This window comes from Syngnathus leptorhynchus, chromosome 2, assembly GCF_054491065.1.
Source record: "Syngnathus leptorhynchus isolate UIUO chromosome 2, UIUO_Slep, whole genome shotgun sequence".
In the NCBI taxonomy this organism is placed as follows: domain Eukaryota; kingdom Metazoa; phylum Chordata; class Actinopteri; order Syngnathiformes; family Syngnathidae; genus Syngnathus; species Syngnathus leptorhynchus.
Window position 1 is genome coordinate 19620012 of NC_141196.1, and position 25245 is coordinate 19645256.

Below are 25245 nucleotides of genomic sequence, written 5' to 3' on the forward strand. Positions count from 1 at the left end.
TTTTTTATTTATTTATTTCTTCTCATTCCATTTTTTTAATTCTCGTCAATGTAATGTCACATTGTGTTGAGTGCCAAGAAAGGTACCTTCAAATAGAATACGCCATTTTTACACCAGCTTTCTGTAAAGCTCTTTTGCTTCCCCAAAACTGGGTGTGGCTATTAGCGCTGTACATTCGACATTTATCAATGAGGCTCATTTGCATATAGGTGGGCAATTTCCCCACCAATTACTGTACCTCATTTAAATACACATAAACCACCCGTGCAACCGAGATGCATTCTGCCTGGCGTTTGTGACACATTTCATTTCATCTGCGCGTGCTTTGTAAATTAGATGCTATCATTTTGCGTCATCTTTACCGATTAGCTTTACACAAAAGCGACACAATTCTTTGGTGAATTCGGCCCCATTTGATTATGAATCAATTCATTTGGGGTTCATTTAGATTAAGGTGTCCACTTTCCATCGGATCAAATGTAAATGTCATCACCATAGAATTGCATTAGTTGTCCCTACACACTATGCTTAACTCATTTCCTGCTGACGCTATACGTACTGCGATTGCCGAATATGCATCGAAACTGTGAGGTTTGACAAGAGGAACAACCTTGAACTTCAAATTCTCTTGTCTTTTTGAACTGAAATGAAAAGGAGTTTGAAAAGGTCAACTGTTGGTTGAAAAGGACATTAAAGCTACATTTATATTGGTCCAGTGTTCTTTTCTCTGCCAATGGTTTTTCTAAGTATTGTTTCTCTTCCAGAGCTGTGTCTCAGCTGCTCTTGACATTCTCATACCTGCCCTATTTTCTCAATGGGCTCTACATTTATGACTTGCACACTCACACACAAAGCATACACACACACACAAGCCTTATTTTTGCCTTAACCCGGGAACATGCACGTGTTGAGTTCATGTACTGTACACTAGTATATTTACTAGCTTGTGTTCCCTGGTTGTACTTGAACAGTACAGCATGGTGCCGTCAACAGTACATTACTGGACTATGAAGCTGAGTCACACACTGACCACAGCTTGTTCTCTTGTTTTTCAGAACTAACTCTGAAGTCACACGGATGAGTAACTTAAACTCTTGTGTTTTCCCTGAAAGCGTGGTGTGGGCAAAGGTTTTTTTTTTTTTTTTTAATATTAATCATTCATGACCTGAAAGGCAAAGATGGTTTTAGCACTCGGTGTGAAGTGACAGAAAGCAGACGCTGCAGTTTGGCAGCCGCTGGTGTCCTGGGTTGTGTCAGGGTACTTTGGTGTGTTCATATGTTGTTGTTACTCTTAAGGTGACGTAATGGCTTACTAATTGAGACTTGAAGTGGAATTAAGTGCGAGCGAATGAGTCTTATTGCACAGTACCTACATGACTGCAACTCAACTTATTTCCACCGTCAAAACTAGGGCAAGACCAATTACACAAATCAACAACAAATTTTATTTCAAAGTGGAATGTGTTCCAAAACGTATTTTGTCCCCGATTTAAAAACGTCTTTTCTATTTTTAACCACATCGAGTTTGAGATATATATATATATATTTTTAAGTTTGACCAATTATGAAAAGCTTGTGCAATGTACATTTTACCAGTACTTGTACTGCAATACGTTTCAGAAAAAAAAAATCCACGTTTGCTGAACCGAACCCCAATTCATAAATACAACTATCCATCCATCCATCCATCCATCCATCCATCCATCCATCCATCCATCCATCCATCCATCCATTTTCTGAACCGGTTTGTCCCCACGGGGGTCGCAGGCGTGCTGGAGCCTATCCCAGCCGTCATCGGGCAGCAGGCTGGGGACACCCTGAACCGGTTGCCAGCCAATCGCAGTAAATACAACTACCGTAAATATATTTCATTTTACATTGTAGCCCCAGTTAAGCCCTTGAGCATTGTATTTGATTTTCTAAAATATATTGAATTATGTTCTATGTTTCAATAAAGCCCCCTGTATCTGCCGGAGAGCAAAAAACATCCTGGATATCTTGTCTCCTTAAACTGTCCGACTTTTAACAATATTAAAAAGTTGTTATTGTTATTGATGTTTTCAATTAGCCATGGTTTCCTCAGTCTACCTCCGAATCAAAGCGAGCAACTTGTTGTAGAGTAGGTACTGCACAATAGAAATGGGAACATATGAACCATTAGTGCCATTGGCAAGCTCTGTACAGCAGCTCAAATTTTTATGTAACTTGCAAATGTTTTTCAAAGAACAGCACTGGACGATTGTTTGTGGCAGGGTTGCCAAATCTTCTTTCCCCGCCTAATCTGTCCTTGTTTACATTGTGTTTAGCACGAGTTTATTTTCAAGTCTAAGAAGACAAACCAGACATCCTTGAACAAAAATCTACTGCCCTTCCAACTATTCATTGGCTCCAGAATGAGCGTGTTCACAAAAACGTTCACAAAATAAAAATGTGCTACGTTCATCATGTTCCCCAAAAATATGAACCAGTTCATGAACTTTGGCCAAAATGAGAGGGAGGCTCGGCGATCGAGAAGAGGGAGGAATAAACAGACGGGGCAATAGTAGTGCAAAACAGACAAAGTGGCAGAGTGTGTAATGTGTGTATGTGTGTGGCGTGAAAGGCCTACTTTTAGCATGTGATCTAGGCCATTATCTGTGTTAGCACTGGTGGGGCTCGAACAGACTCAGTGGATTATTTTATTCCATATGATCTCATGTGTGTTCATATGTCCCTTACAATAATCAGCCAGTCACGAAAACGTCGTTGTTCCATACATGTCGGACATGCCTTTTATTCCTCATCACTGGGTTTGTGCACTCTAGTGTGTGATTACGATATTTCCAACGTGCCTTGTTTTTGTGTATGTGACTCCTCACGTGCAGCTGTGCACTCTCGCTGTATCACCCCCATTGTCAGTCACCCCCCACCCATGCTCGAACAGCGGCCTGAGGGCCTTCATTATGTAAGAAAGACATTACTGCAGAAAAGAGGCGGGAGACATTACTGCGGAACAGAGGCAGGCAATCCTGATAACTGTGGCAGCCACTGCTTCATTATCGTACGCCTTAGCCTTCGTAACCCAGGCAGAGTCAAAGCATGCAACTTCGTAATGGAGAGCACAGAGGACTTACAATGTTCGGAGTTTTTGGAAGGAAAAATCAATTAACCATGCTCTTTTCCTCTCACTCTCTATGTACGCCAGCTCGCTTTTCACATGTTAAAGTCACACACCTATTCAAATGATCCTTCTTCACAGCGGTCCCCTTCCCTCTGGCCCATCGGCTGACCATGAAAGAAGTGTTTGACGCCGAGGGGCGACCGAGGGTGGACCTGCTGAAGGCTCACCTCACCAAGGAGGGCCGGCTGGAGGAGGCGGTGGCCCTGCGCATCATCGACGAGGGTGCCGCCATCCTGCGCCAGGAGCGCACCATGTTGGACATTGAGGCACCAGTAACAGGTATTTGGATTGATGTACAGTACGGTAAATTAATCTCTTACCGCCTAAAGCCCGAAGTCAACTGGGATAGGTTCCATTGGATAGTAATTCCTAATTACATTTGCAGAGCTAGTAAATCTCTCAAAATATGGCCTCTCTTTTTTATTTCTCCAAAAATATCTTACTATACCAAACAAATGCAAGTGACTTCCTTTGAGCTGAAAGTCACAATAAGTTCATATATATTTACAAGATACTGTATGCATGGGGGAGGCGGGACAAAGACCGGTAACTGAATACGTCAGATATTCACTGGTGCATATTAAAATCTACAAAGTAATAGCGTGAGGAAACCAAGTCATTATAAATTCTAAATTTTGAAAACATCATTATCTTCCAATTCCAAACTGTTGTTATTTAGCAGTTCCTATCCATTTTGTTGAATGAGGGCCCAGACAGCAAAGGACAGTTAGAAACACAAAGCCGTAGCGCATAGGGTAGAAACCCCCCCAATTATGTAATAACCAGGATAGCATTCATTGATTCCTTAATCTGCCACATGTATCTGCTTGTTCGTTCGCATATGGATGAGAGACACAATCGGTGTATTATACGCCTCTCAATGTCTGCATGTATTTCCTTAACTGGGAAACAGTACAAAGCAAGGAGGTGGATAAATTGAGATCGATGGAGAGCAAAATGGAAAACAGGTTTCTGAGACGAGACAATCATACTCAAAGCCATCCAAACGATTGACAACAGTGTGTGTGTGTGTGCGTGTATTTATGCAAATTAAAATGATGAGACAGATCTGTGTGGGATGTTCGAGTGCAGGAACACGGCTCGGCTTTCACAGGTACTAACCTCGGGGGACAACGAAAGATAGGCAGATGCAGAGATGGTTGAATAGAAGGTGTTTAGTGCAGAGGTTTTTCAACCTACTGCTTCAGGCATAGAAATATTGATCTGCTATTTAATGTTCTTCTACAGCTAAGCAATCTGACTCAGAAGAACATTCCTCAAAAGACTTTTGTCGGAGCCAGAGAAAGTGATGAGTAATTTACAGAAAGAGCTAAGACAACTTTGTCCTGGTTTACACACATGAAACTAAGTAGAAAACAATGTCTCTTCAGAAACGCTCTCAAGGAGAATAGCAAAAAAATATAAAACTGCTAAAAAAAAAAAAAAAAGGGTGTTTGGCAAAGACCACATAGTCCCAAATACAAGAAACATTTTGGGTTTGTATTTTTTGAAGCCCAACTTGGGTCTTGTAAGTTCGAGAGAATTCTGAATAATTCCCAGTTCCAATCATGGCGCAGTATAATAAGCCTGCACGAAAGCTGATGAAGAGGATTTTCATCTAAATGATACATCTAATCAACAAAAGAATGGATTTGCAAGAAGAAAAAAAAATAGAACGGCCCAGCCAGGGCCTGTTCCCACAGTAAATGCAATGTGTGTGTGTGTGTGTGTGGGGGGGGGGGCTGACCTGCGAAGGAGATTTGCAATGCGTGAGCAAGGAAAAATAGACGGCTAATGCAAGATGTGGCACACTGATAGACTTCCACCCATGATGACTGGCGCTTCTGTGCACACTATTATTTAATCATTACCAAAATGTCTTCACTGCGTTCATCGATGTGAGTGATGTATAGTAACAGGCAATGGCAGTAAATGCTCTTCAATTAAATGGCAGAAGTTACACTCAATCTGTGTGTGTACATTGAGATGAGATAAGATCGCCATTATTTCAGTAACAAGTTTTTTGGGGGTGAGATTTTCCTTATGTGTTCCTTGGGCTTGTTTTGTAGTACGATCCAAATGTCCGGTCCAATTTGACTCATGTTATTTTCAATTTCCTGCTCAATTGAAAACAGGATACAAAAATGACAGAGACAAAAAGATTGCGACTAGATGAAGGGATAGACAAATATCAGCAGTCAGACAGATGCGGCAGATCGAGAGTAAAGCAGCTTGCAGAGGGGAAACTTCGCAGAGTGAAAACAGATCGTGAGAGAGACGGATGGGAAGTTGCATGCCGGCAGATCATAAGGTCCTCAAGTCTTTGATAATGTGACAGCTTCAAAACAAGAAGGCTCATTTGAGGTGGTACACTACACATGAATATGAAATGGAAAATCCATATTTGAGGAAAAGGAAACGGGTATACTGACTAACAATATCAATGTGACATCAAGGGTTACTTTTAGCACGAAAATGTTCTTATATAACATAGTGTAAAGCGTTGTTTCATGAAAATATACATGACGCTATGCAATCATTGTCCCAGTGTGTGGTGACATCCATGGGCAGTTTTTCGACCTGATGAAGTTGTTTGAAGTGGGAGGTTCACCAGCCAACACGCGCTACCTCTTCCTGGGGGACTATGTGGACAGAGGTTATTTCAGTATTGAGGTAAGCATGACCGAGCCCGACTGCAAATAGTGAAAAACAAACGCTCCCATTAAAGTGATTCTAATTGTGTATACATATATATAGTTTCAATTATAAATATAACACAAACTATGATGATAGCGATATACGTACTTGTTCATCGACATGTCTCAAAAAAACACCTCGTGAAAGCATGCAAACGTTTTTGCGATATTGGCAACGTTTTTCTAAACGTCTATTTCCATTACGGGTTTACGATTGCCCAATTTGCATTTTAAGCATTTCTGAAAGTATTGGAAACCCACCTGCACAAACTCAAGTCACTTATAAAAGCCAACAACCAATGAACATGTTCCAGTTTTTTTCCATCACATTGTGTAGCCTACCACAAATTCCAGTTTTCTGCCTTCTAATATAAATTTACTGCGTATCATCATTATCACAAATAAAGAACCTGAGATTAATGCTGAATTTACGTGTCTGGTATGCTCATTGAGATTTTGCGGCAAAAAAGGATAGGAAACGATTGGATTTATCTCTGGACAATAGCTGCAAGCGAATGAAGGCATTTTTGTGATCACATTGTCTAGCTGAAGTGAACCGTGAGGAACCGTGAGTGTTATGTCACTGACAGTTTGGAGGGAAGTGAGCAATATTTAGTCCACCTTTGTTACACTCGTCAAGGGCAGCTCGATCTAATGTAGAGCACTTACTTTGAGCATATCAGATGGGACAATATCATTTTGGATTCAATTTATTTCCAGTTACATTTGAAGCTAAGTTTACGTTATTGCTATAAGGAACAAGGCCATACGATGTCCAAATCGCAGATGTTTTGTATGGAGGTGGATAAACAGAAAGTTGCATCATGCAACAAATACTTGAGATAAGAATAAGAAAACCGACAACCAATTAGCACAAAACAATGACAGGAATTTTGACAATGTTGCTTTTGGTGACGATAGTGAAATTACCTCCACTGTCATCTTTGCATGTGCAGTTCCGGTTTATTGACGTAAAAGTATTTCTGTACAGTTAATTCGTGAATTTCGTTCATGACATTTGATCTAAGTTCAGAAATGCATGTAGTTAAAATTTCTAGTCATCTTTTATTTTGACATATTGCCCACTATATAGTGAAAAATATTGACGGATTATCGAAGACAAACCTTTGTTCAATTAAACAAGAGTCTATTTACGTATCTATACCTCAGTCTAGAGTCTTTAGTATCGACATATCGCCCTTCTCCTAATTCTTTCTTTTCTCTGGTGAACATTTAGTGCGTGCTGTACTTGTGGTCACTGAAAATCCTCTACCCAAAGACACTCTTTCTTCTGCGGGGAAACCATGAATGTAGACATCTGACGGAATATTTCACCTTCAAACAAGAATGTGAGTAATTCATTTGTTTCCTCGACATGTTCATCACCACTTTGCAATGTGACGTTTGAGTTAAAAGTTATTCAATGAAGCAACACATACTGCATCTATCTACGGTCTTGCATTTTATTGATCTTACTCCATAGTCCAGAGGTTCTGAATTCAAATCTAAAATTTGGTTTTCATGCATCTCTTCACCTTCGCAAAACACACAAGTACTCCGAAGATTTAGCAGTATAGAAGTATTTAGCAGCGTAGAAGTATTTGTTATTGGATTAAGTGTGTTCCATCTCCGCATCCCTCGTCCATGTTCCTAGCTGAGTCCGTCAGCCTTCATTTCCCACAATGCAGTCTTCTCCATCTTTCTTTAATTTCCTTCTTCCAGTCCTTTACCATATAGCTTCTATGCCTACTCTCTGACTCCATTCTGCCTGTGAGTCCTGTCCAAGAGTGGAATGATTAGCGGCAAATTAATTTGGCCCACAATGATTGGCTCAGGGACTTCCTCCTCTGTGTCTGATTGGCCAAGGGATGAGGAAGATAATTTCCCCTGATGCTCTTGGCGAATGGTGGTCGCCCTCAATTACCATCTGCTGCATGCGTGTGCGTGGTTTTGTAGTATTTTCTGAAATATGTGTGTGTGTCTCTGAAAGAGAGAGAGAAAGAGAAAGAGAGAGAGAGAGAGAGAGAGAGAGAGAGAGAGAGAGAGAGAGAGAGAGAGAGAGAAAAGAGAGGATGACAATGACATTCCTTGCACACACACACACACACACACACACACACACACACACACACACACACACACACACACTAATATTAACGTTGATTGGAGTGGGATCTCCTTCTCTCAATCGCTCGTCTTTCCTCCTACTCTACACAAATGTTGCCCCTAACCTTTCTTTTCTCTTGTATCATTTCCAAATGTCCTCCTTCTTTCTTCATTAAATTATTATCCCGTTATTCTTGCATCCAAAATCCGCCCCACTTTTGCTCTATTTCAATCCAGTGATATTGCTTCTATGTTGGGATGCACTACGTGTACTTTCAAGATATGTTGGATGTCATAAGTGATATTGTTGCCAAATCAAAGGAGTATTTGTTTTTAGAACAAAGCAATCTGCCTCGCAGTGTGTGTGTGTGTGTGTGTGTGTGTGTGTGTGTGTGTGTGTGTGTGTGTGTGTGTGTGTGTGTGTGTGTGCTGCTTCATGCTCATATTTGGGTCAGATTTTTACTTCCTAAAAAAAGAAGTCAAGTCTTGAAGGCATTGAAACCGTCGATTGCACCTATGCCATCCTTCTTATGTGTTGCATGAATGACCTACTAAGCTAACCAACTACCATCTTTGATCGCTCTTACTTTCTTTCTCTGAGTCCAATAAGAAGCATACTGCGTGACAAATTGGCCGTTCAAAGCGTGCCCCAAACACATCTCAACTTGTGTCCCCAAATATCCCTCCCGCAGGTAAGATTAAGTATTCGGAGCAGGTGTATGACTCCTGCATGGAGGCGTTTGATTGCCTGCCCCTAGCAGCCCTGATGAACCAGCAGTTCCTCTGCGTGCATGGGGGTCTTTCACCAGAGATCCACACACTGGACGACATCAAAAAGGTACATGCATCCACCACCTCATTGCACACTTCTCATTCAGCTTTTTTACTGCAGAGGATTTTGCCATTTTCAAACATTTCAAGGAAGAATATAATTAAGGATGAGTGGATAAGGCCATATTCTCTCATCCGCTTCAGTCAGGCACCCTTGCTTGACTGCGCAGATCCTTCCATCAACTTAAGTGTGTCGCTCGTATTTTCCAGACTGGCTGTAGTAAGTTCAACTCCTTGTGAAGTTGAAACACTTATATTGCGCATTTTGTGCCCTATTTTTGTGCCCTGTTCTACTTGTGGTCAAACTGTGCACACAAGTGGATTTTCGTAGAAGGGCGCACTTTGAAATGGCCGTTTGCGCCGTTGTGGGAGTAAACATAGACTTTATTACTGACCAATTGAAACACCTCCTCGGATTCCGTTTAAATTCAGCGCAGGTGAGGCGTCCCATCTACAGGGCAGAAGCATAACAGATTTGACGCGCAAATGACCTTCATCAGAAACAGCAAAGAGCTCTCCCACCTGTGGGTGATGTAAAGTTGCACACTCGAAAGTGGGCACTTAGAGGACGCCTTCCGACCTTGATCATGTGATTGTGCCTGACAAACCCCCTGCATACACATACTAGAAAATAGAGCTCTTTGTGTCATTTCAGCTGCTGATGGCTGGTAATGACTCGACCAATTAACTTTTCTGACGTGCTGACGTACGGAAGGGGTAGTGGGGGGGAGGGGGGTGCACACCTGTCACATTTATGCTCACCAACTATCCAACAGCCATAATGAGTTCGTACTACAGTATGCCAATGACCAAACATATGTATTGACCAAAAAGTGCCAGCGAATAATTTCTTTTCAACCTAACATGCCCCAAATTAATGTTTTCCTCCAATCACTCATCTTGGGAGTATTTCTGCTGATTCCTCCTGACTAAGAACCAGCCGCTTCCGAGGCAAATCGGGTAAAAAAATTAAAATTGCCCTGTCATTCTAGTTACGAGTTAACATGAAGATAACCAGAGCTTATTTCCTCGCTCGCCACATTTCCATATTTCCTCTTTTTTTCCCACATCTTCAACTCTATTTTGATGTTTATATAGATACATCATGGTGAAAAAAGTACAACATACCAAACTCCACACATGAGCGTGGAGGTAGAGAGAATACAAACGTCCTCATCTAATGACAGTGTTTCCATGGTGAATTTTCTGGTGTGACATCCTCTACCTCCTGTGCAGTGGGGGGTTGGTTGTGTGATCTGTTTGCTTTTCTTTCCTGTGATTTACATGACATGTTTTGGTGCATTTGTGTTTATGAAAGAAATGTATTTTTCTCACAGTATTCATGGACAAGACTTATGTCGATGTGTTTTTCTATGTCAATTGTGTGTCCTAGTTGGATCGATTCAAGGAGCCTCCGGCTTTTGGGCCCATGTGTGACTTGTTGTGGGCAGACCCACTTGAAGATTTTGGCAATGAGAAGACCCAAGAGTACTTTGGACACAACACAGTCAGAGGCTGCTCCTATTTCTATAGGTAAACCCAAATGAACCTTGTACCCCGCAGTCTTCAAAGTACACAGGAAGTGTATGATGCAATCCTACAGGCTGGCATTATTGTTATGACTTTAATTTAAAAATCAAATATTGCCCATGTGAGTTGGTTTGGCACACTGTGGTGAAGAGAAGACAACGATTCCTCCAATGATCCAAGATCCAATAACGATCATTTGGATTGACACTGAAGACACAAATCTTGGCCAATTCATGCACACGTTGACACACAAAGACACACCGTTATGAGATGTAAGACATAAATACAGCGCGCTTACAAACACATTCACGCAGTTCCGTTTCAGCATGAAACGATATCCCACAATCCCAAGGGAAGCCACTCGGTTCTGTTGCTATGACGACTGGCTACCACTGTCAGATTCAGAGTGATATTGATACAGTGAGAGAAGGGGGAAGTGCATGATGGTGTTGTGGTGAGGAGAGGAGATAAAAGATGGATTTAAAACTCAAAATTGACAGACGGATCGAGACAAGCTGCACTTTAAAGAATAATGAAACGCCCCTCCCTTCTGTTTGCTGTGGTGTTCCTGGTCTTGTTCATACGACAGTTTTTTTGTTGTTTTTTTACCCCAGCACAGACACAGTGATTTTCTTAAAGCCTAGATGCAGAGATAAGCATTTTTACTAAAGTTTGCTGACCCGTCATTCACATTTGTCAGTGCCCTGGACACCCGTCCGTCATTGTCAGTCCATCATTTTTTTCAAGCCCAAAAAAATATAAGTCAGTCCGCCATTACGATTTTAGGCACTTCTGTCATCACTTCTGTCAGTCCATCAAACGTCAGTCATAAAAAAAAATCAAAGGCCCACAACAGAGTGATGTTTATTTAGCTTGTGTTTTGCTGTGCAGGTTGTTTTGTTTATTTGATATTTCCTACATTACTAAAATGATCTATTTTAAATATATATATATATATATATATATATATATATATTTAGATTGCAATTCAGAAATTTTGTTCTCTATTAAAAAATAGTTACACTGAAACACCTTCCTAGTCAACTGAAATCTCTAGTATTTATGAGGGGTTCAGTCGTGGGGGGGGGGGGGGGGGGGGGGCGTGTGGGCGTGAGTGTAAGAGCATTTCAGTTGTGTGTGTGAGAACGCGACGTTTCACGAGTGTGCGTGAAAGGAATTTAGTTGTGTGTGTGAAAGCATATTACTTGGGCGTGTGAGAGCATTTCAATTGTGTGTATAAAAGCATTTCACTCGGAAGTATGTTTTTTTTTTTTTACTTTGGTGTGTGAATGTGTTTTGTTTCATATGTGTGTGTGAATGGTAATTTTGAATTATGTCTCTAACGGTGCTTCAATCAATATTTTGTCGTCTTCATTTTTGTCTTTTGTTCTTCTTCACGTTTTTCTTCTGCTTTTAGGTCGTCTTTTTGTTCTTCATCTTTGTCCTCTTCATCTTCTTCTTCTAAATACTTTTTCCGAAAATAGAAATAGAAATTTAAAATATTACTTTACAAACCTTCCCTAGTATTGGAAGATAGTATCAGACCTCTTTGCCAAGTTGTTCGTGTAGTTCTTGTGATACTAACTAATGATTATCTGGTTCATGCTGCCACCTACTGTACATATATTGTCAATGCAGTCTCCTTAAGCACACTTATACTGTATAACAGACAGGGCGACAGGCGCGGTCCGTCAATGACGGACTGAGAATTCACCTCCGTCAGTGTTCAACCCTTTATTTTTTTACACTTTGCCTTTATTCTATGACGTAATGGCCACCTCTGTTTAGAATAAGCCATTTTATTGAACATATTAGCAAAGTATCCATGCCTCCAGCAACTTGAAAACTGCTTTGAGCCTCATCCAGGTTTGACATATTTCTATCTATCTGTACCACGGATCTTGAAAACGTTCATCCTACAGTGTTTTACTAACTTTGTTTTCCTCCTTTCCTTTTCCTATTCCAGTTACCCGGCAGTGTGTGAGTTTTTACAGACCAACAACTTGCTTTCCATCATCAGAGCACATGAAGCACAGGATGCTGGGTAAGCTGACTGTCGAATGTATGGTTCAGAATTCGTTTTTCAGGAGAAAAGATGGATGCTCCGGTATGTTTTCTTTTTGGGACAATCAGTCAAATGCAGTAAAGTGTAAAATTCCTAGGCCGCCATTATTCATGGATGTGGCGTTAATCCCTAAGATCAGGCGTGAGGAACCTACAGGCTGTGAGTCATATACGTGTGTTCAAGAACATCCATCATACAATTCTCAAAACAAAAAGTCAAGCCCAAAAACTATTGTAATAAAAATAACTTTTGTAACAGTTACTTCTTTTTTTCTCAATAAATTTAATATGATCCTCACCAGACTTTAAACGGCACTTGATAAGAAAATGCCTTTTAGATCCCCCACCACGTTGACTGACATCTCATAAGATCTGCAGAAATGTCGTCAGATATTTGTGACGTTTCAGACAACTACAGTTGAACTCTCAAATGTACAACCTCATTCGCCCAGAAATTTCACTGTATTTCGTGTTAACTTATTCACAAGTGAAGATTTATTTATTACGGACTGACCGGCTATCTTGATATGAAGCGCGAACATCCATAGTCATGTGTAGTTTGTACCCTACATTGAGAAAATAGGGTAGGGTCAAAACATTCTCTCTGTCCCATAAATCCCCCCCCCCACCACCACCACCACCATCCAGCATCTGTTAGCTGAGGCAAAAATCCTCTCAATGTAATGCAACCATTAAGGCAGCACTATTCCACTTGTTGTTGCTGCTGTACTCTGTGCACCCATTAGTATCATTTTAGCTGCCATCAACTCTCCAGTTGGGTCATGGTCCACGAGTCTTAATATATCTGCAATTATACGAGCATTTTTAACTCTGACATCATCCTTTTAGGTACCGTATGTACCGAAAGAGTCAGACAACAGGTTTTCCTTCACTCATCACCATCTTCTCTGCTCCAAACTACCTGGATGTCTATAATAATAAAGGTAAATCCCACATTAATACAAATACACATTATTCAAATAATAAATTGTGTGTACGTGTCTTTCCAGCGGCGGTGCTGAAATATGAGAACAACGTCATGAACATCCGCCAGTTCAACTGCTCTCCTCATCCGTACTGGCTGCCTAACTTCATGGACGTTTTCACCTGGTCTCTGCCTTTTGTGGGGGAAAAGGGTATCCGTGCATACATTATAATTTGCAGATCTATCGAGCACCCTTTTCAATGAGATAACTTACTGTAATTACTCAACCAGGGTAGTAAATGCTGTTTTTACAAAAAAAGACACTACTGTTATGTTGACATATTGAAGCACTAAACAGTAGGACAGATACAATGTGCAGGATTACGTAACAGAAATGAAGCCGAGGTTACACGTGGGCCAAGCAGGAACGTGAAAATTTGGTGTGGATTCGGATAAAGATGCAGATAAACAATGTTGGATTCCCTGATGTCACCAAAGCACCCAGAATCATAAAAGCAAATCTGTTTCACAACCAGGAAGTCGGCTTCCACAGACCAGACATATGGACAAAAACAAATACAGCACTCCACATTTGGGGAGATTTAGCTATTGTAGTTTAGTTATTGCTCTTAATATTCAGTATAAGCGGTTTGGACACTGGATGTTTGGAGCTGATGAATTTATCTTTGGTATCGTCCTATTTATAATAAATGCCCAACTAAAAAGCGAACATTCGTTCCAGTGCATTGTTCTGAATTCACTTCATAACACATAGCTATTATCTCAGCTTAAAAAGTGGCTAGCCTCGACTTAGAGGATTAAAGACTGGTGGGTGTACAGAGCTCAGTCGGATTTGTCCTTCACAAGGTGCTTAGTTACGGGTTTATTTTCCTTGCTTGGAGTCTTTTAATGTAAAAATCTAGAAAATTATGTTCCGATGATGTATGGCAAACCTAAATCATTTCACGTGGCAAAAAAACACAAAGAGCAACAGTCTTTGCGCTTTAGCTTTTGCTTCACAAATGCCCATATTATTTGCACGGTGTACCGGCATGCAAAAAGGAGAATAGTGTCTCGGTCATTGCCGTGGTTACACTAGATCACCCTCTTGATTGGTCTGTAATATTTGAGAACCAGCTGGGTAACCTCTTGCATTTCGCTAGCGCTAACTTCATAGCTAAGCTGAAATTGCAAAGGCTCTATCTGTATCATGCAGATGTTTTCTATTTTTGTTGAAAGAGAACGTGACTTACTATTGGTTTTGGTTTCTTTAGCTTGTAACCGTCAATTAATAACAAAAGAAGTACTAATCTACAATATAAAAGGGTTGAACGTACTGAGATGGATATTTCCACCCAAGAAAATCATTTGATCCAAAAGGTTCTACATTTTTTCAGCCCAATATCAGATCTGTAACAAAACCATTGTCGTGTGGCCATTTTGTAGTGAGGCTCGCTCGTATTTCTATTTATAGTGACAGAGATGCTGGTAAATGTCCTGAGTATCTGCTCTGACGACGAACTCATGAATGATGGCGATGAGATCTATGATGGTGAGAACACTCAACAAAAGGTTATATCATTCCACTTAACATTTCCAAATACTTTAAACATGGCACAGAATGCATGAGGTTTCTTTGTAACAAGTTGCTTGTTACTTGCTAAGGCACTTTGTCTCCATTCTAGCCAGTGCGGCTGCAGCCAGGAAGGAGGTGATTAAGAACAAAATCCGTGCCATTGGCAAGATGGCGAAAATGTTTTCAGTTTTGCGGTGAGTTGACTTGAGAACATACTGTATGTATCCGATGTAAGTATCGTCTTTTTGGGGGATTTAGCAATGTTGTAATGGCCATCTATAATTATTTCTCTGTCACAACCGGAAGACAGCTCATCTAGTGTGACAATTCCATTATGTTACAATTGGTCATATAAAATGGGCTCTTTTTGTTATAACTATTTTTAATTCTACCAAGCAAACTACACGTCAAGCATAGTGTCCTTCTTTTGCTGATGCACGTTTTTCAACTGATTATCTTCATATTATCCCCCCCCCCCCTCTGTCTCTCTCTCTCTCTTGCTCTTCCTCACACACTGATTCTCAGAGAGGAGAGTGAGAACGTGTTGACCCTGAAGGGACTGACCCCCACAGGTATGCTGCCAAGCGGAGTGCTGTCAGGGGGCAAACAGACTCTGCAGAGCGGTGAGTGTTTTCTGCAATTGCACACAAACATACATACACACACTTGACTATAAAAGCAAACACACAACACCCAACAGTACCAAAAATACACATACGGGTAGACATACAAATCTACTCGAAGCATGTGCTTTAAGGTCTTTTGTTGACTTCTTCCCTCTTCTCCTAAACTGCTAATTATCTCCTGTCATCCCTCTGCCCTGTGGACTCATTCCCTCTCTCCACTTTCACTTCACTGGTGCTGAGGATACTAACAGCCTGCTGGTTGTACTTGTGTGGGTTGTAAGACAGAGGGGGTGAGGGGGGGCAGCGTAAAGTGGTGTGAGTGAGTCAAAGCTACCGCTAACCTCAGGTGCCCTCGAACCTGCCTTGGCCTCAGTGTTGCTCTGCGGGCCTTGCATGGATTGAGCCTCAAACATGCTTTTGAGTAATCAATGTGCAAGGTCACACATGTATACGACACATTTTCAGTAAGCCTCCATGAGCCACAGCTGCCGAGACGTGCGTTTGCGCAGAAGCATGTTTCAGCCTTCACTCGTTTTTTTTTTCTCCTTCCACTTCTCTCTTGGATCCTGTCATCTTTCTTCCTGTCCCCTCTTTCTCTTCTTATCTGTCTGACCATCATTCAGCTACCATTGAGGCCATAGAAGCCATCGAGACAGTTAAGGATGCTGAAGGTAAAGCCACTCATGTCACCGTGCGTGTGTGTGTGTGTGTGTGTGTGTGTGTGTGTGTGTGTGTGTGTGTGTGTGTGTGTGTGTGTGTGTGTGTGTGTGTGTGTGTGTGTGTGTGAGCGAGAAGCATGGCTGCACTTTTTGCCACCCATGCTCATTAGATCATAGATTTTCCTTCCCCATGATGCACAGCGCTTTTCTAACTGCATCCGCTCTCACAACAAAAGGCGATAACCACGACTCACTGAAGTCACCGCATATTCATATTCAAACATACATACTCTTAATTTCCTTTTTGGGGTTACACAACCAGCTATAAGAGCACTTTCTCTCTCAGTGTTCACATTCTAGTGGCAACAGGACACACACATACATCAGGGAAGCTGTGGGTGGGGGTGAGCATTGATTAGGGGGGGATATGACCTCTTGTTGTCTGCTATTCTTTTTTATATGAAACATGTTAGCTGTAGAAGGTGACCATGCAATCAATCTGTTTGTGAGCCAGCTTTATTGATGGAAATGAAACTAGATAAATTGACTTTGCCTCCCAAGATTGAATTGTGGCCCAAAAGGGAACTATTTTAAAGCACAAAGTCTAATGACTTAATGCAGAATTTTGAAATCATTTAAAATGACAGCAAAAAGACGTAATTTCTGGACTATAAACTGCACCTGATTATAAGACGCACAAGCAAAAATTGGGGTAAAATCTTGGGTTTTTTTGTACATAAGCCGCACCGTACTAAAAGCCACATGTGCCCGCGAGTTATTTTCAAAGAAAGAAGGTACACAGAAAGTGTTTTCAAAGTTTTCATAGCATACCGTTACTTCTCTTTCCAAACAATGCCTTTGACGCGGCAGTAACACAGAAGCAACACGGGAGTGACACAGCACTAATAGGGCTAGATAAAAAAAAAACATACCTGTAAAAGTCACTGAGAGCCGTCTTCATCTTCCTCCTGTGCACTGAAACCATCGAAGTCTTCCTCTTCAGTTTCGGATTGGAATAGCGTCAGCTATACTTTGCCACACACTTTCTCAGTCTTTTGTTGCTTTTATGCATTTCTTCTTGCGTTTTCCATGATGAGGGTCTGTTCATGCTAATTTTATTCATGCTCAAAGCGCTAAGTTACATTCAACTAGCTTGCTACATGTATGGCTCCAGAGTGGAGGTGACCAGGAAATAAAGAAAAGGGTGACACAACAAGATGCCGTCAACAATAGCCCAGTGCCCCCTAGTGACCGGAGGAAACCTCTACAGTGCATGAGCAGCTCTAGCTCATTAGTTAAGAGCCAAATCGACTGCCTTTAACTTGAAAGCGGCATCATATGCATTTCTTTTGCCCCCCATAATGAGGGTTTGTATATAAAAGCTTCCTTTCTTCAGTCATGTCCATTTTGATCTTGCTCTGTCTCTCCTTTGTGTCAATTATATGGCACTATTTGCCTGGTGGATGGACATGCGATCAACACACCACTCTTCTCCCCGGTGACCGTCTCACATATCCCTCCGCCCAGCAAAGCAGTGCCGCACAACAGCGGTCCACAGCCTTTTTACGAGCGTATAGGTGTATTAATCATCACAAAAATCACGAAAAAGCCATAGATAGGCCGCACCGGACGACAAGTTCAAAACTTGAGGAAAAAGTAGCGGCTTATAGTCCGGAAATTACGGTAATAAATATTTCTTATATTTACCAATTTACTGCCAAATCAGCAGTCCGTCACTTGTAAATTTTACACATTACCACTGTCAAAATTGAATGATTAAAAAAAAAAAAATGGCAAGTATAAAAAGTGAGGCCTCAAAAAAGTGAAAAATCAAAATCGACCAAACAGATTGATGTCATGGTACTCGTATTTAATGTGTTTGAGTACAGAGGCTTGGTGATTAAATGCACGCTTTGATTAACTGCAATGTTTCGGTTTGTTCCAAAATCATTGAGGTGTGGAAAGCAATGGTTTGCATATCAATGATGAAGACCTGTAACACTATCCAGTCATCAAAGACTGGAAAATGGTGGCAAAGTTGAGCTCTGGTGCTCATCCACAAACCCGGAGTTAAAAAAATTGGCCGAGTATAAAGAAGTATTCACAGAAATAAGAGTATTCATGCCCTCTTGCACCAACGAGAAAGCTTTGCCTTTTTATGCTTTGCATTCTATTTCACCGATGAGACGGTTATGTTGAGTAGCCCCTCCCTTGTAGTAGACACCTGAAACAAGCTAGAAAAGGCTAAAAAAGGAGGCGATTTTCCCATTATATGATGGTTTGTTAGAACCCGTGGTATTATGGGTATCTTCAGAATATATTCTGATGTTGTCACTGTCACATCAGCTCATGCAGTTCTAATTTTTTTCATAGATGTTCAAAATAAAGTACTTAACCATATCATTAGTTGCACAACAACAAAAAACATGAATGCACCAACTTCATAAAATGTGTTGCTGGCATTACATTCCCTTTGTAGATTTGTGCAATGTGCTCTATAATTGAGCACAGGTTGAATGCATAAGAAAATCCTTGCTTACACAGCCTCTTTGGAATTTGGATTGTATATTTAGTCTTGTCTGTGGCTTATCTGAACTTCAATCCATAATTTGTTCAAGCAAATAAATTATGGCTATTTCTTGTATTGTGATATTGTTGTGCTCTGTGATGTAAATAGCGCTTTTCGCCCATGTTTGATGTACACTAGTGTATAAAGCAAAATATTTGCATGTTCGTAAAAGGCAGTAGAAGTCTCAAAAGTGTTGCTTTTTGGAAGGAGCTGTCGTCACGTTTCTGTGTCAATGTTGTCTTTTGATGACAAATACTGTTATAGATGGAAGACCAAACCGTCATCTGATCTGCTTGCACACACACACGCACACACACACAGCCTCAATTGTTCTTCCGACTAACTATATTCATGAGGGTACAGACTCAGAGTGGAGCTCCAACTGTTTTAGTGAGGCCAGCCCTGTTAAATGAGTAGTCTCTTTTAAATTGTAAAATAAATGAAAACACGACAGCTACATGATTGATTTGTTCCAACCATGGACTCTCTTAAGGGCTTTGCTGATCTAGGATCAGTAGTTAGGTCGTCCAGCTAATCCGGGCTCAGCATCGGGAACAACAGATAAACGCTGCCTGATGTGTGTAGATACTGCTATATGAACAAATTCTGTTTATCCAAAGCCAAAGCTTCAAGGAGATAGAAATGATCTGCTTGGCTTGAACAAAAAGCATTCAAAAGTTGAATTGGATTAGACTGAGACTTAAGCTCGACTGACTTTCAGTCAATAGGTTTCTTTCAAGAGTTTGAACATGAGTCTTTCTGGTAGGAAATAATAACTGCGTGCACGTTGCTCTGTGTGTGGCCGCTTGTCTCCGCAGCCATCCGAGGCTTCTCCCCGCAGCATCGGATCAGCAGTTTCGAGGAGGCCAAAGGTCTGGACCGAATCAACGAGAGAATGCCTCCGCGACGTGACGCCATCAACAGTGTGGGCCTGTCAATGGGCCGCATGAATATGGGAGAGCCCAATGGGACGGATAGCAACAGCAATATACAGTGACAGATGCAGTTACGACACCCTTATAACGCCACCCTGACAGATATCTGTACATAGACATACTCAATACGCAAAACACTCAGATGCAGTATTTCAAATACACATACAAACTCACTTGATTTATCTACCCCTTCTCTTTGCTATATGTAAAGGCTTAAGTGTAAGCCGGACTTGACAAAGTCTTATCTATCAAGAGAAGTCCAACTCCCTTGTACCTGCACGACAACAACAAGGAACAGTGGAACGTGCAGAACGGGAGTGGGCTACTATCCGCTGTGCATGTCGGCGATTGCCAGCAGGTAGACGGCGTCATGCGGGGTAGAGGGTGCGACCATCGTGTTCCTGTTTGCATCCAAAAGCCAGAAGCGGAACTAATGTTTTTAGGGGATTGCTGATATGCTTTAACAGTGTCTATTTGACAAATGTGTCTTCAACAAGATGGAGATGGAAAGAAAGATAATCGCAGCTGCAGTCAGGAGATTCCCATTTGCTTTTGTAGCACAATACCTCCATCTAGTTAGAGTGGAGGCCCACACACCCCTTATGGTCTCAGGCTAACTAGCTCTCTTGGGAAAAAAAAAGTTTTGGTAAGTAAACAGCATACTTGGAAGGTTTATATTGGCCCGCTTAGCAGAAATAGAATGCGAGAGGGGGCAGTGGTTGAAATGTGAAGTCATTGTAATCGAATTCCCCGTCCACAAGCCTCTTGCGACCAAATGGCAGTGACGGCCAACAATCTCTGAAGTAGGAAAGTCTGTTTTGCAGAAGAAATGTACTCTTCAACTGTCAAAATGAGACGTCAGAGGAAAATATCTTTGTAAAGCATTTCTATTATTGCATCAGTGCATGCACAGTTAAGTTATTTGAGAATAATGTGAATTATATTTGTGCTCTGTGTTTCATAATAGTAGGAATTATTTTCTTCTGTTATTTTCTGGCCAATAAGAGGAAAAAATTATTTTGCACATAGTGTTAATTTGTTTTTTTTTTGTATCACTTTGTGTTATATTATGATGACTTTCCTTCATGGTTCTTTTCATCACCTCCTATTTGTTTCTTTCGGCGCTGTACAGAATGACAGTACACTTTGAATCAAAGGTGTGGAATCCACATCCAATACTCTGTTCTTTGTCAATGTACAGGAATCGTTTTTAATCAAACACAAATTACTATCGAATGGCTACACTATACACAAAGGCAAAGGCATTCGGGCAGCCAAAAGCATGATTGCATGGTTAAAAAAAAAAAAAAAACTGGGGGGGGGGGGGGAAATTGTGCAGTTCAAAGTCAAATGCAGCTCGACATATTTGAACAGAATAAGCCAATTATGTTGCTGTGACAATTTGAAGGAGAACAGTGTACTCTCATACATCGTGATTCCTCTTATTTGATATTTATGGTTCGATGATTATTATATTTATGATGAACATTAATCTTGATATTTAAACCTCTCTCTCTCTCTCTCTCTCTCTCTCTCTCTCTCTCTCTCTCTCTCCATCTTTCTCGCTCACGCTTTTGGTTTCAATTTCCCACTCACTAACACTATAAGCATGCCCAATGGGACGATCCACTTTTTTTACTCTTGAATAAAATATGCATGAACCTTTGGCATTGATATTGAACCCTTATTTCTTCAAGGCAACAAAGGAAACACACACACAAGCACACTCACTCACACACACACACACACACACACACACACACACACACACACACACACACACACACACGCACGCACACATTTTTTTAATCCAATATTGGCTGGGTATTGGGCAAGAATTAAAGCCATGCCTTTTACACAAAGGGGCAAGCATCATGTGCCACTACAATGCAAGTTTGTAAAGAACAAAACTTGTACACTGCAGTTTCCACAATAGGGAAGGTTTTATGACAAGCTGTCAAAAGTGAAAATGGAATGAGTCATGGAGAAAATTAAAACACCATAGCCAACAGACCAACATGACTGTTTGCGTCCTCTTTTTTCAGGATATACATTAATGTAAGGATCTAGGATGATTTCCTTCACTACATTTATTTCCTCTGTGGAAGAGATCCCATTATTATATATATATTATATATATATATATATATATATATATATATATATATATATATATATATATATATATATATATTCAACACTGAACTTGCCCGTGGCAACGGCAATGTAATTTTCAGTCCACAGCAAGTGGCAAAATGGCCACTCTCTGAGGTGGACAAAAATGGGTGAATTTTGCAACGCAATATTAATCCGAACAAACACTGTGTTTCAACTAGCGGGGACACACAGTAGCGGTTTTAGGCAAGGGCGACCTTGGCGGCATTTATTTATGCCACGTGCCTAAAAAAAACAACCCAAAAATCATGTATATATATTTAAGAATATTATAAGATCCTCTGTTCAACATATAAGTCGGGTAACTCATATTGGAAAGCATCACTGTACTTAAGCATCAATTTGTTTCCCCTGAAGCGAGAAGAAGCTCCTTCTTCCCTGGCTGACCCACAACTGTCGCTCATCTGTGGCTTTGGGAGGAGAGAACAAACAAAAGTGAATCAATGAAGGTTTGATGCTGGGATGAGACTCTATTTGTACAACAGATGTCATCCTCATACTGACAACATTCAATGAGACTTCAATCAATATGATAAATGGAATCCAACTAATCATAATGATCCATTTTCAGTGTTAGGATATCCTGTAAAGTCAAGTTTCCTTCATTCATCCTTAAGTCGAGATATCCACCTTTTGACATTTTTAATGATGAATTAACAATGACTCGGAGCGACAAATCATGATCTGTGCCAGTTGTGACTCCCACCTAGACATGAAGTTTTTTTTTCTCTAATCTTCTAGGAGAACGCTTCTTTGCGTTGTTTTGGTCCATGTTTATTGTTTTGACATACCTTCTACTACAAAGCAAGATTAATGGCTTAGTTAGCGAGCTGTGTAGAGCTGTGTTACTAAAATGGCTCTCTTTTTACCTGGCTCAATCGCCATGGTAACAACATCTGCTAAACTCATAACAAGGTCCGGTGCAGGTTATGTTCTCAGCTGAAATAGCATCACCATTTGTGGTGGACCAGGGGTACAATTAAGGATCATAAGAGGATCGCTACGGAGAGAGAGTCTTCCATGATTGCATTGACTTTCTCTGATGAAATATTGTTAATGTTTGATAAGCAACACGGAAGGCATAGCACAACTGTGTATTTTGATATATACAGAAATAAAATCAAAATAGAAGTCACCTCAGAAGGCACATGACACCACACCTTTTTGTCAGACTCTTCTGAAAGGTTGCATTAGACATGCTCGAGGGCCCAATTTTATACAATATCAATGTAATATAACATCAATGAATAGATTTGGACCTCATTTGTTGTTATGCTTCTTCATCAACTGGCTAAGAACGTTCACAGTGCCAAATATGGAGACCCAAATATTTGAAGATATTGTTTGTTATGTCCAGCCCCTCCAAGAACTCTTGGCTACCCTGAACTGTTGTTTTGGTGCACAGGCACAAATAACAATCAGGACCCCCAACAAACGCTGAGCTGCAGATGCACGAGTTCGCTTAGGGATGACGACTGAGACAGGTCAGACTTGTTCTCCCCCGATCATTACATTGTAAGTGGTTGACATCAGCTGACATGCTGGTACTATTCGAACAAGGAGTGTCAGTGTTTGGGAAGGAACTAAACAAGCCAGTTTAATTATTCTCTTTGTGATATGGGATGACTGGAGCGTTGAGATTTTGTTTTGGAATAGGATTTTTAAAAACATTCATTAGGATCCACACCCATGGAAAAAGCCTCCCTGATGACATAGGGGCAGTTTATACTTCATATTTTGAAAAGCAAATTCTAGAAGTTTCATGCACGCTTTGATGAACATGTTTCATGGACATTGTTTATTTCTGGCAGCTACAGTAGGCTCTTGTTTTTTTCCATTCTAGACATTTCTGCATAAATCATTTGTTGTTCGAGTGGGCGCGTGTCTTTTTACACTGCTGTTCAACTTTGTGTTTTAAATGTTTGTATGAAGTGCAAAATAAAACTTGATTGTTTGATGAGGATTTTTACATTTATAATTGTAAAAAAAAAAAAAAAACACCACTATGTCTCAACCATCACCCTTTATTGTACGTATCTTTGTATTTGGTAATTTTCCCTGTAATCCACTGAGAAAAACAACTTTTCCACTTCATCGTTGATGAGCATTGGTGACATCAAAGAGGGAAAATTTTCACAGTCGATGACTCAGCATTCTGGTGCTTTCCATATTGTCCCATAAAATTTCCTTTTATGAATTTCCTGATTGTATAGAAATGTTAGGTAGGTCATAATTTCCTCACCAAACGTTTCGTGAAGTGTCACGGAAAGTTGTCGTGTTACAAAATTGACACTGGCTGTTAGTTGTGAGGTGCCTTAAAGACAATTTCGTATGAGTCAAACATTTTCATAGTTCAAGTAGAGCGCCATAAAACACACAGTAAGGAATTAATGAATATAATTCGTGAGTTAGTCAACTGTGAGTAAGGCAAAGCTGACATCACAAGTCTAGACCTGCTGGGGTCATACGATTGCAGTCTCCGCCACTTTGTGCGGAGGTGATTGTAAAGTACAAAGGCAACAAAAGTTGTTAATTTAAAAAAAAAGTCTTTAAACAGCTGTTTAAAACTTGTAAATTGTATCATTGTTGTTGTTTAAACATAATCCTTTATCTTCAAAGTATTGAATCATTTCTATTTTGAACAAGCCAGGAAGCCGCTTTTTTTAGCAGTCGCTAGAAGGATGTTGAAAAAGAGTCGAAAGCTAGGAGGCAAAAATAGAATAACCAAACAGGAGATTTTGGGATGTGGAGAGGTGAGATTTGCAGAGCTGGAGTTGGAGCTGAAAATGGATGGAAGTGGATTAATTGCTGTGGTGACTCCTGAATAATCAAAGATCCGTTACAATCACTTTTGTACTGTTGAACTATTCATTGTTAAATAATATCACCGAACTCAGGCCGAAGCCTCCTTTGTCAAGACTCGGTTCATTTAATATTTTTTCAGAAATCTATACGATTGGTCAGTCCTCAATTGTTTTCTTTTTTTTCTCTACAATTTATTGACAAATCCAAAGTATAAAAAGTGGCTTGCTCACTTTGAAGATGTAATATTTACAGTTGCATAAACATGCTGCTATTTAGTATCTCCTGAACATTGAATATTTTGGACTTACAGTGATACGCTTGATATAAAATTGGAGGAGATTTTAAGTCTCCCCCGTCCCCAAAACATGAACTTGTGACAAAAAGTGAGTGTAGCTGTTGCATCACCATTTTTTCTCAGGGCGTCCACAAAGTCTGTTGACAATTTATTTTGTGAATGATTATCAACGTTTTGACATACATTGTATTTGTTTACTTCAAGTTCCCTGTTGCTGCATTACTGTAGTTTCTGATACATGCGACTTGACAACTGACTTGACTGTAAATCCTTGCCAAATTGCGTGAGACGCT

The 25245-nt window shown here is 40.5% G+C and overlaps 1 protein-coding gene across 1 annotated transcript in view; it reads left to right on the forward strand.

The window, feature by feature from the left end:
• Nucleotides 1-21628, forward strand: part of LOC147061165 (protein phosphatase 3 catalytic subunit alpha-like) — a 29440-nt gene extending 7812 nt beyond the window's left edge. Inside the window, exons 2-13 of the mRNA XM_085906097.1 lie at nucleotides 3239-3439; nucleotides 5709-5833; nucleotides 7094-7205; nucleotides 8655-8800; nucleotides 10187-10326; nucleotides 12290-12367; nucleotides 13237-13331; nucleotides 13398-13523; nucleotides 14787-14864; nucleotides 14998-15082; nucleotides 15414-15511; nucleotides 19561-21628. Of these exons, the coding sequence (XP_085762223.1) occupies nucleotides 3239-3439; nucleotides 5709-5833; nucleotides 7094-7205; nucleotides 8655-8800; nucleotides 10187-10326; nucleotides 12290-12367; nucleotides 13237-13331; nucleotides 13398-13523; nucleotides 14787-14864; nucleotides 14998-15082; nucleotides 15414-15511; nucleotides 19561-19739 (1463 nt within the window). The 3' untranslated portion in view covers nucleotides 19740-21628. The remainder of the gene's footprint in view (nucleotides 1-3238; nucleotides 3440-5708; nucleotides 5834-7093; nucleotides 7206-8654; nucleotides 8801-10186; nucleotides 10327-12289; nucleotides 12368-13236; nucleotides 13332-13397; nucleotides 13524-14786; nucleotides 14865-14997; nucleotides 15083-15413; nucleotides 15512-19560) is intronic.
• Nucleotides 21629-25245: the final 3617 nt, after the last annotated feature.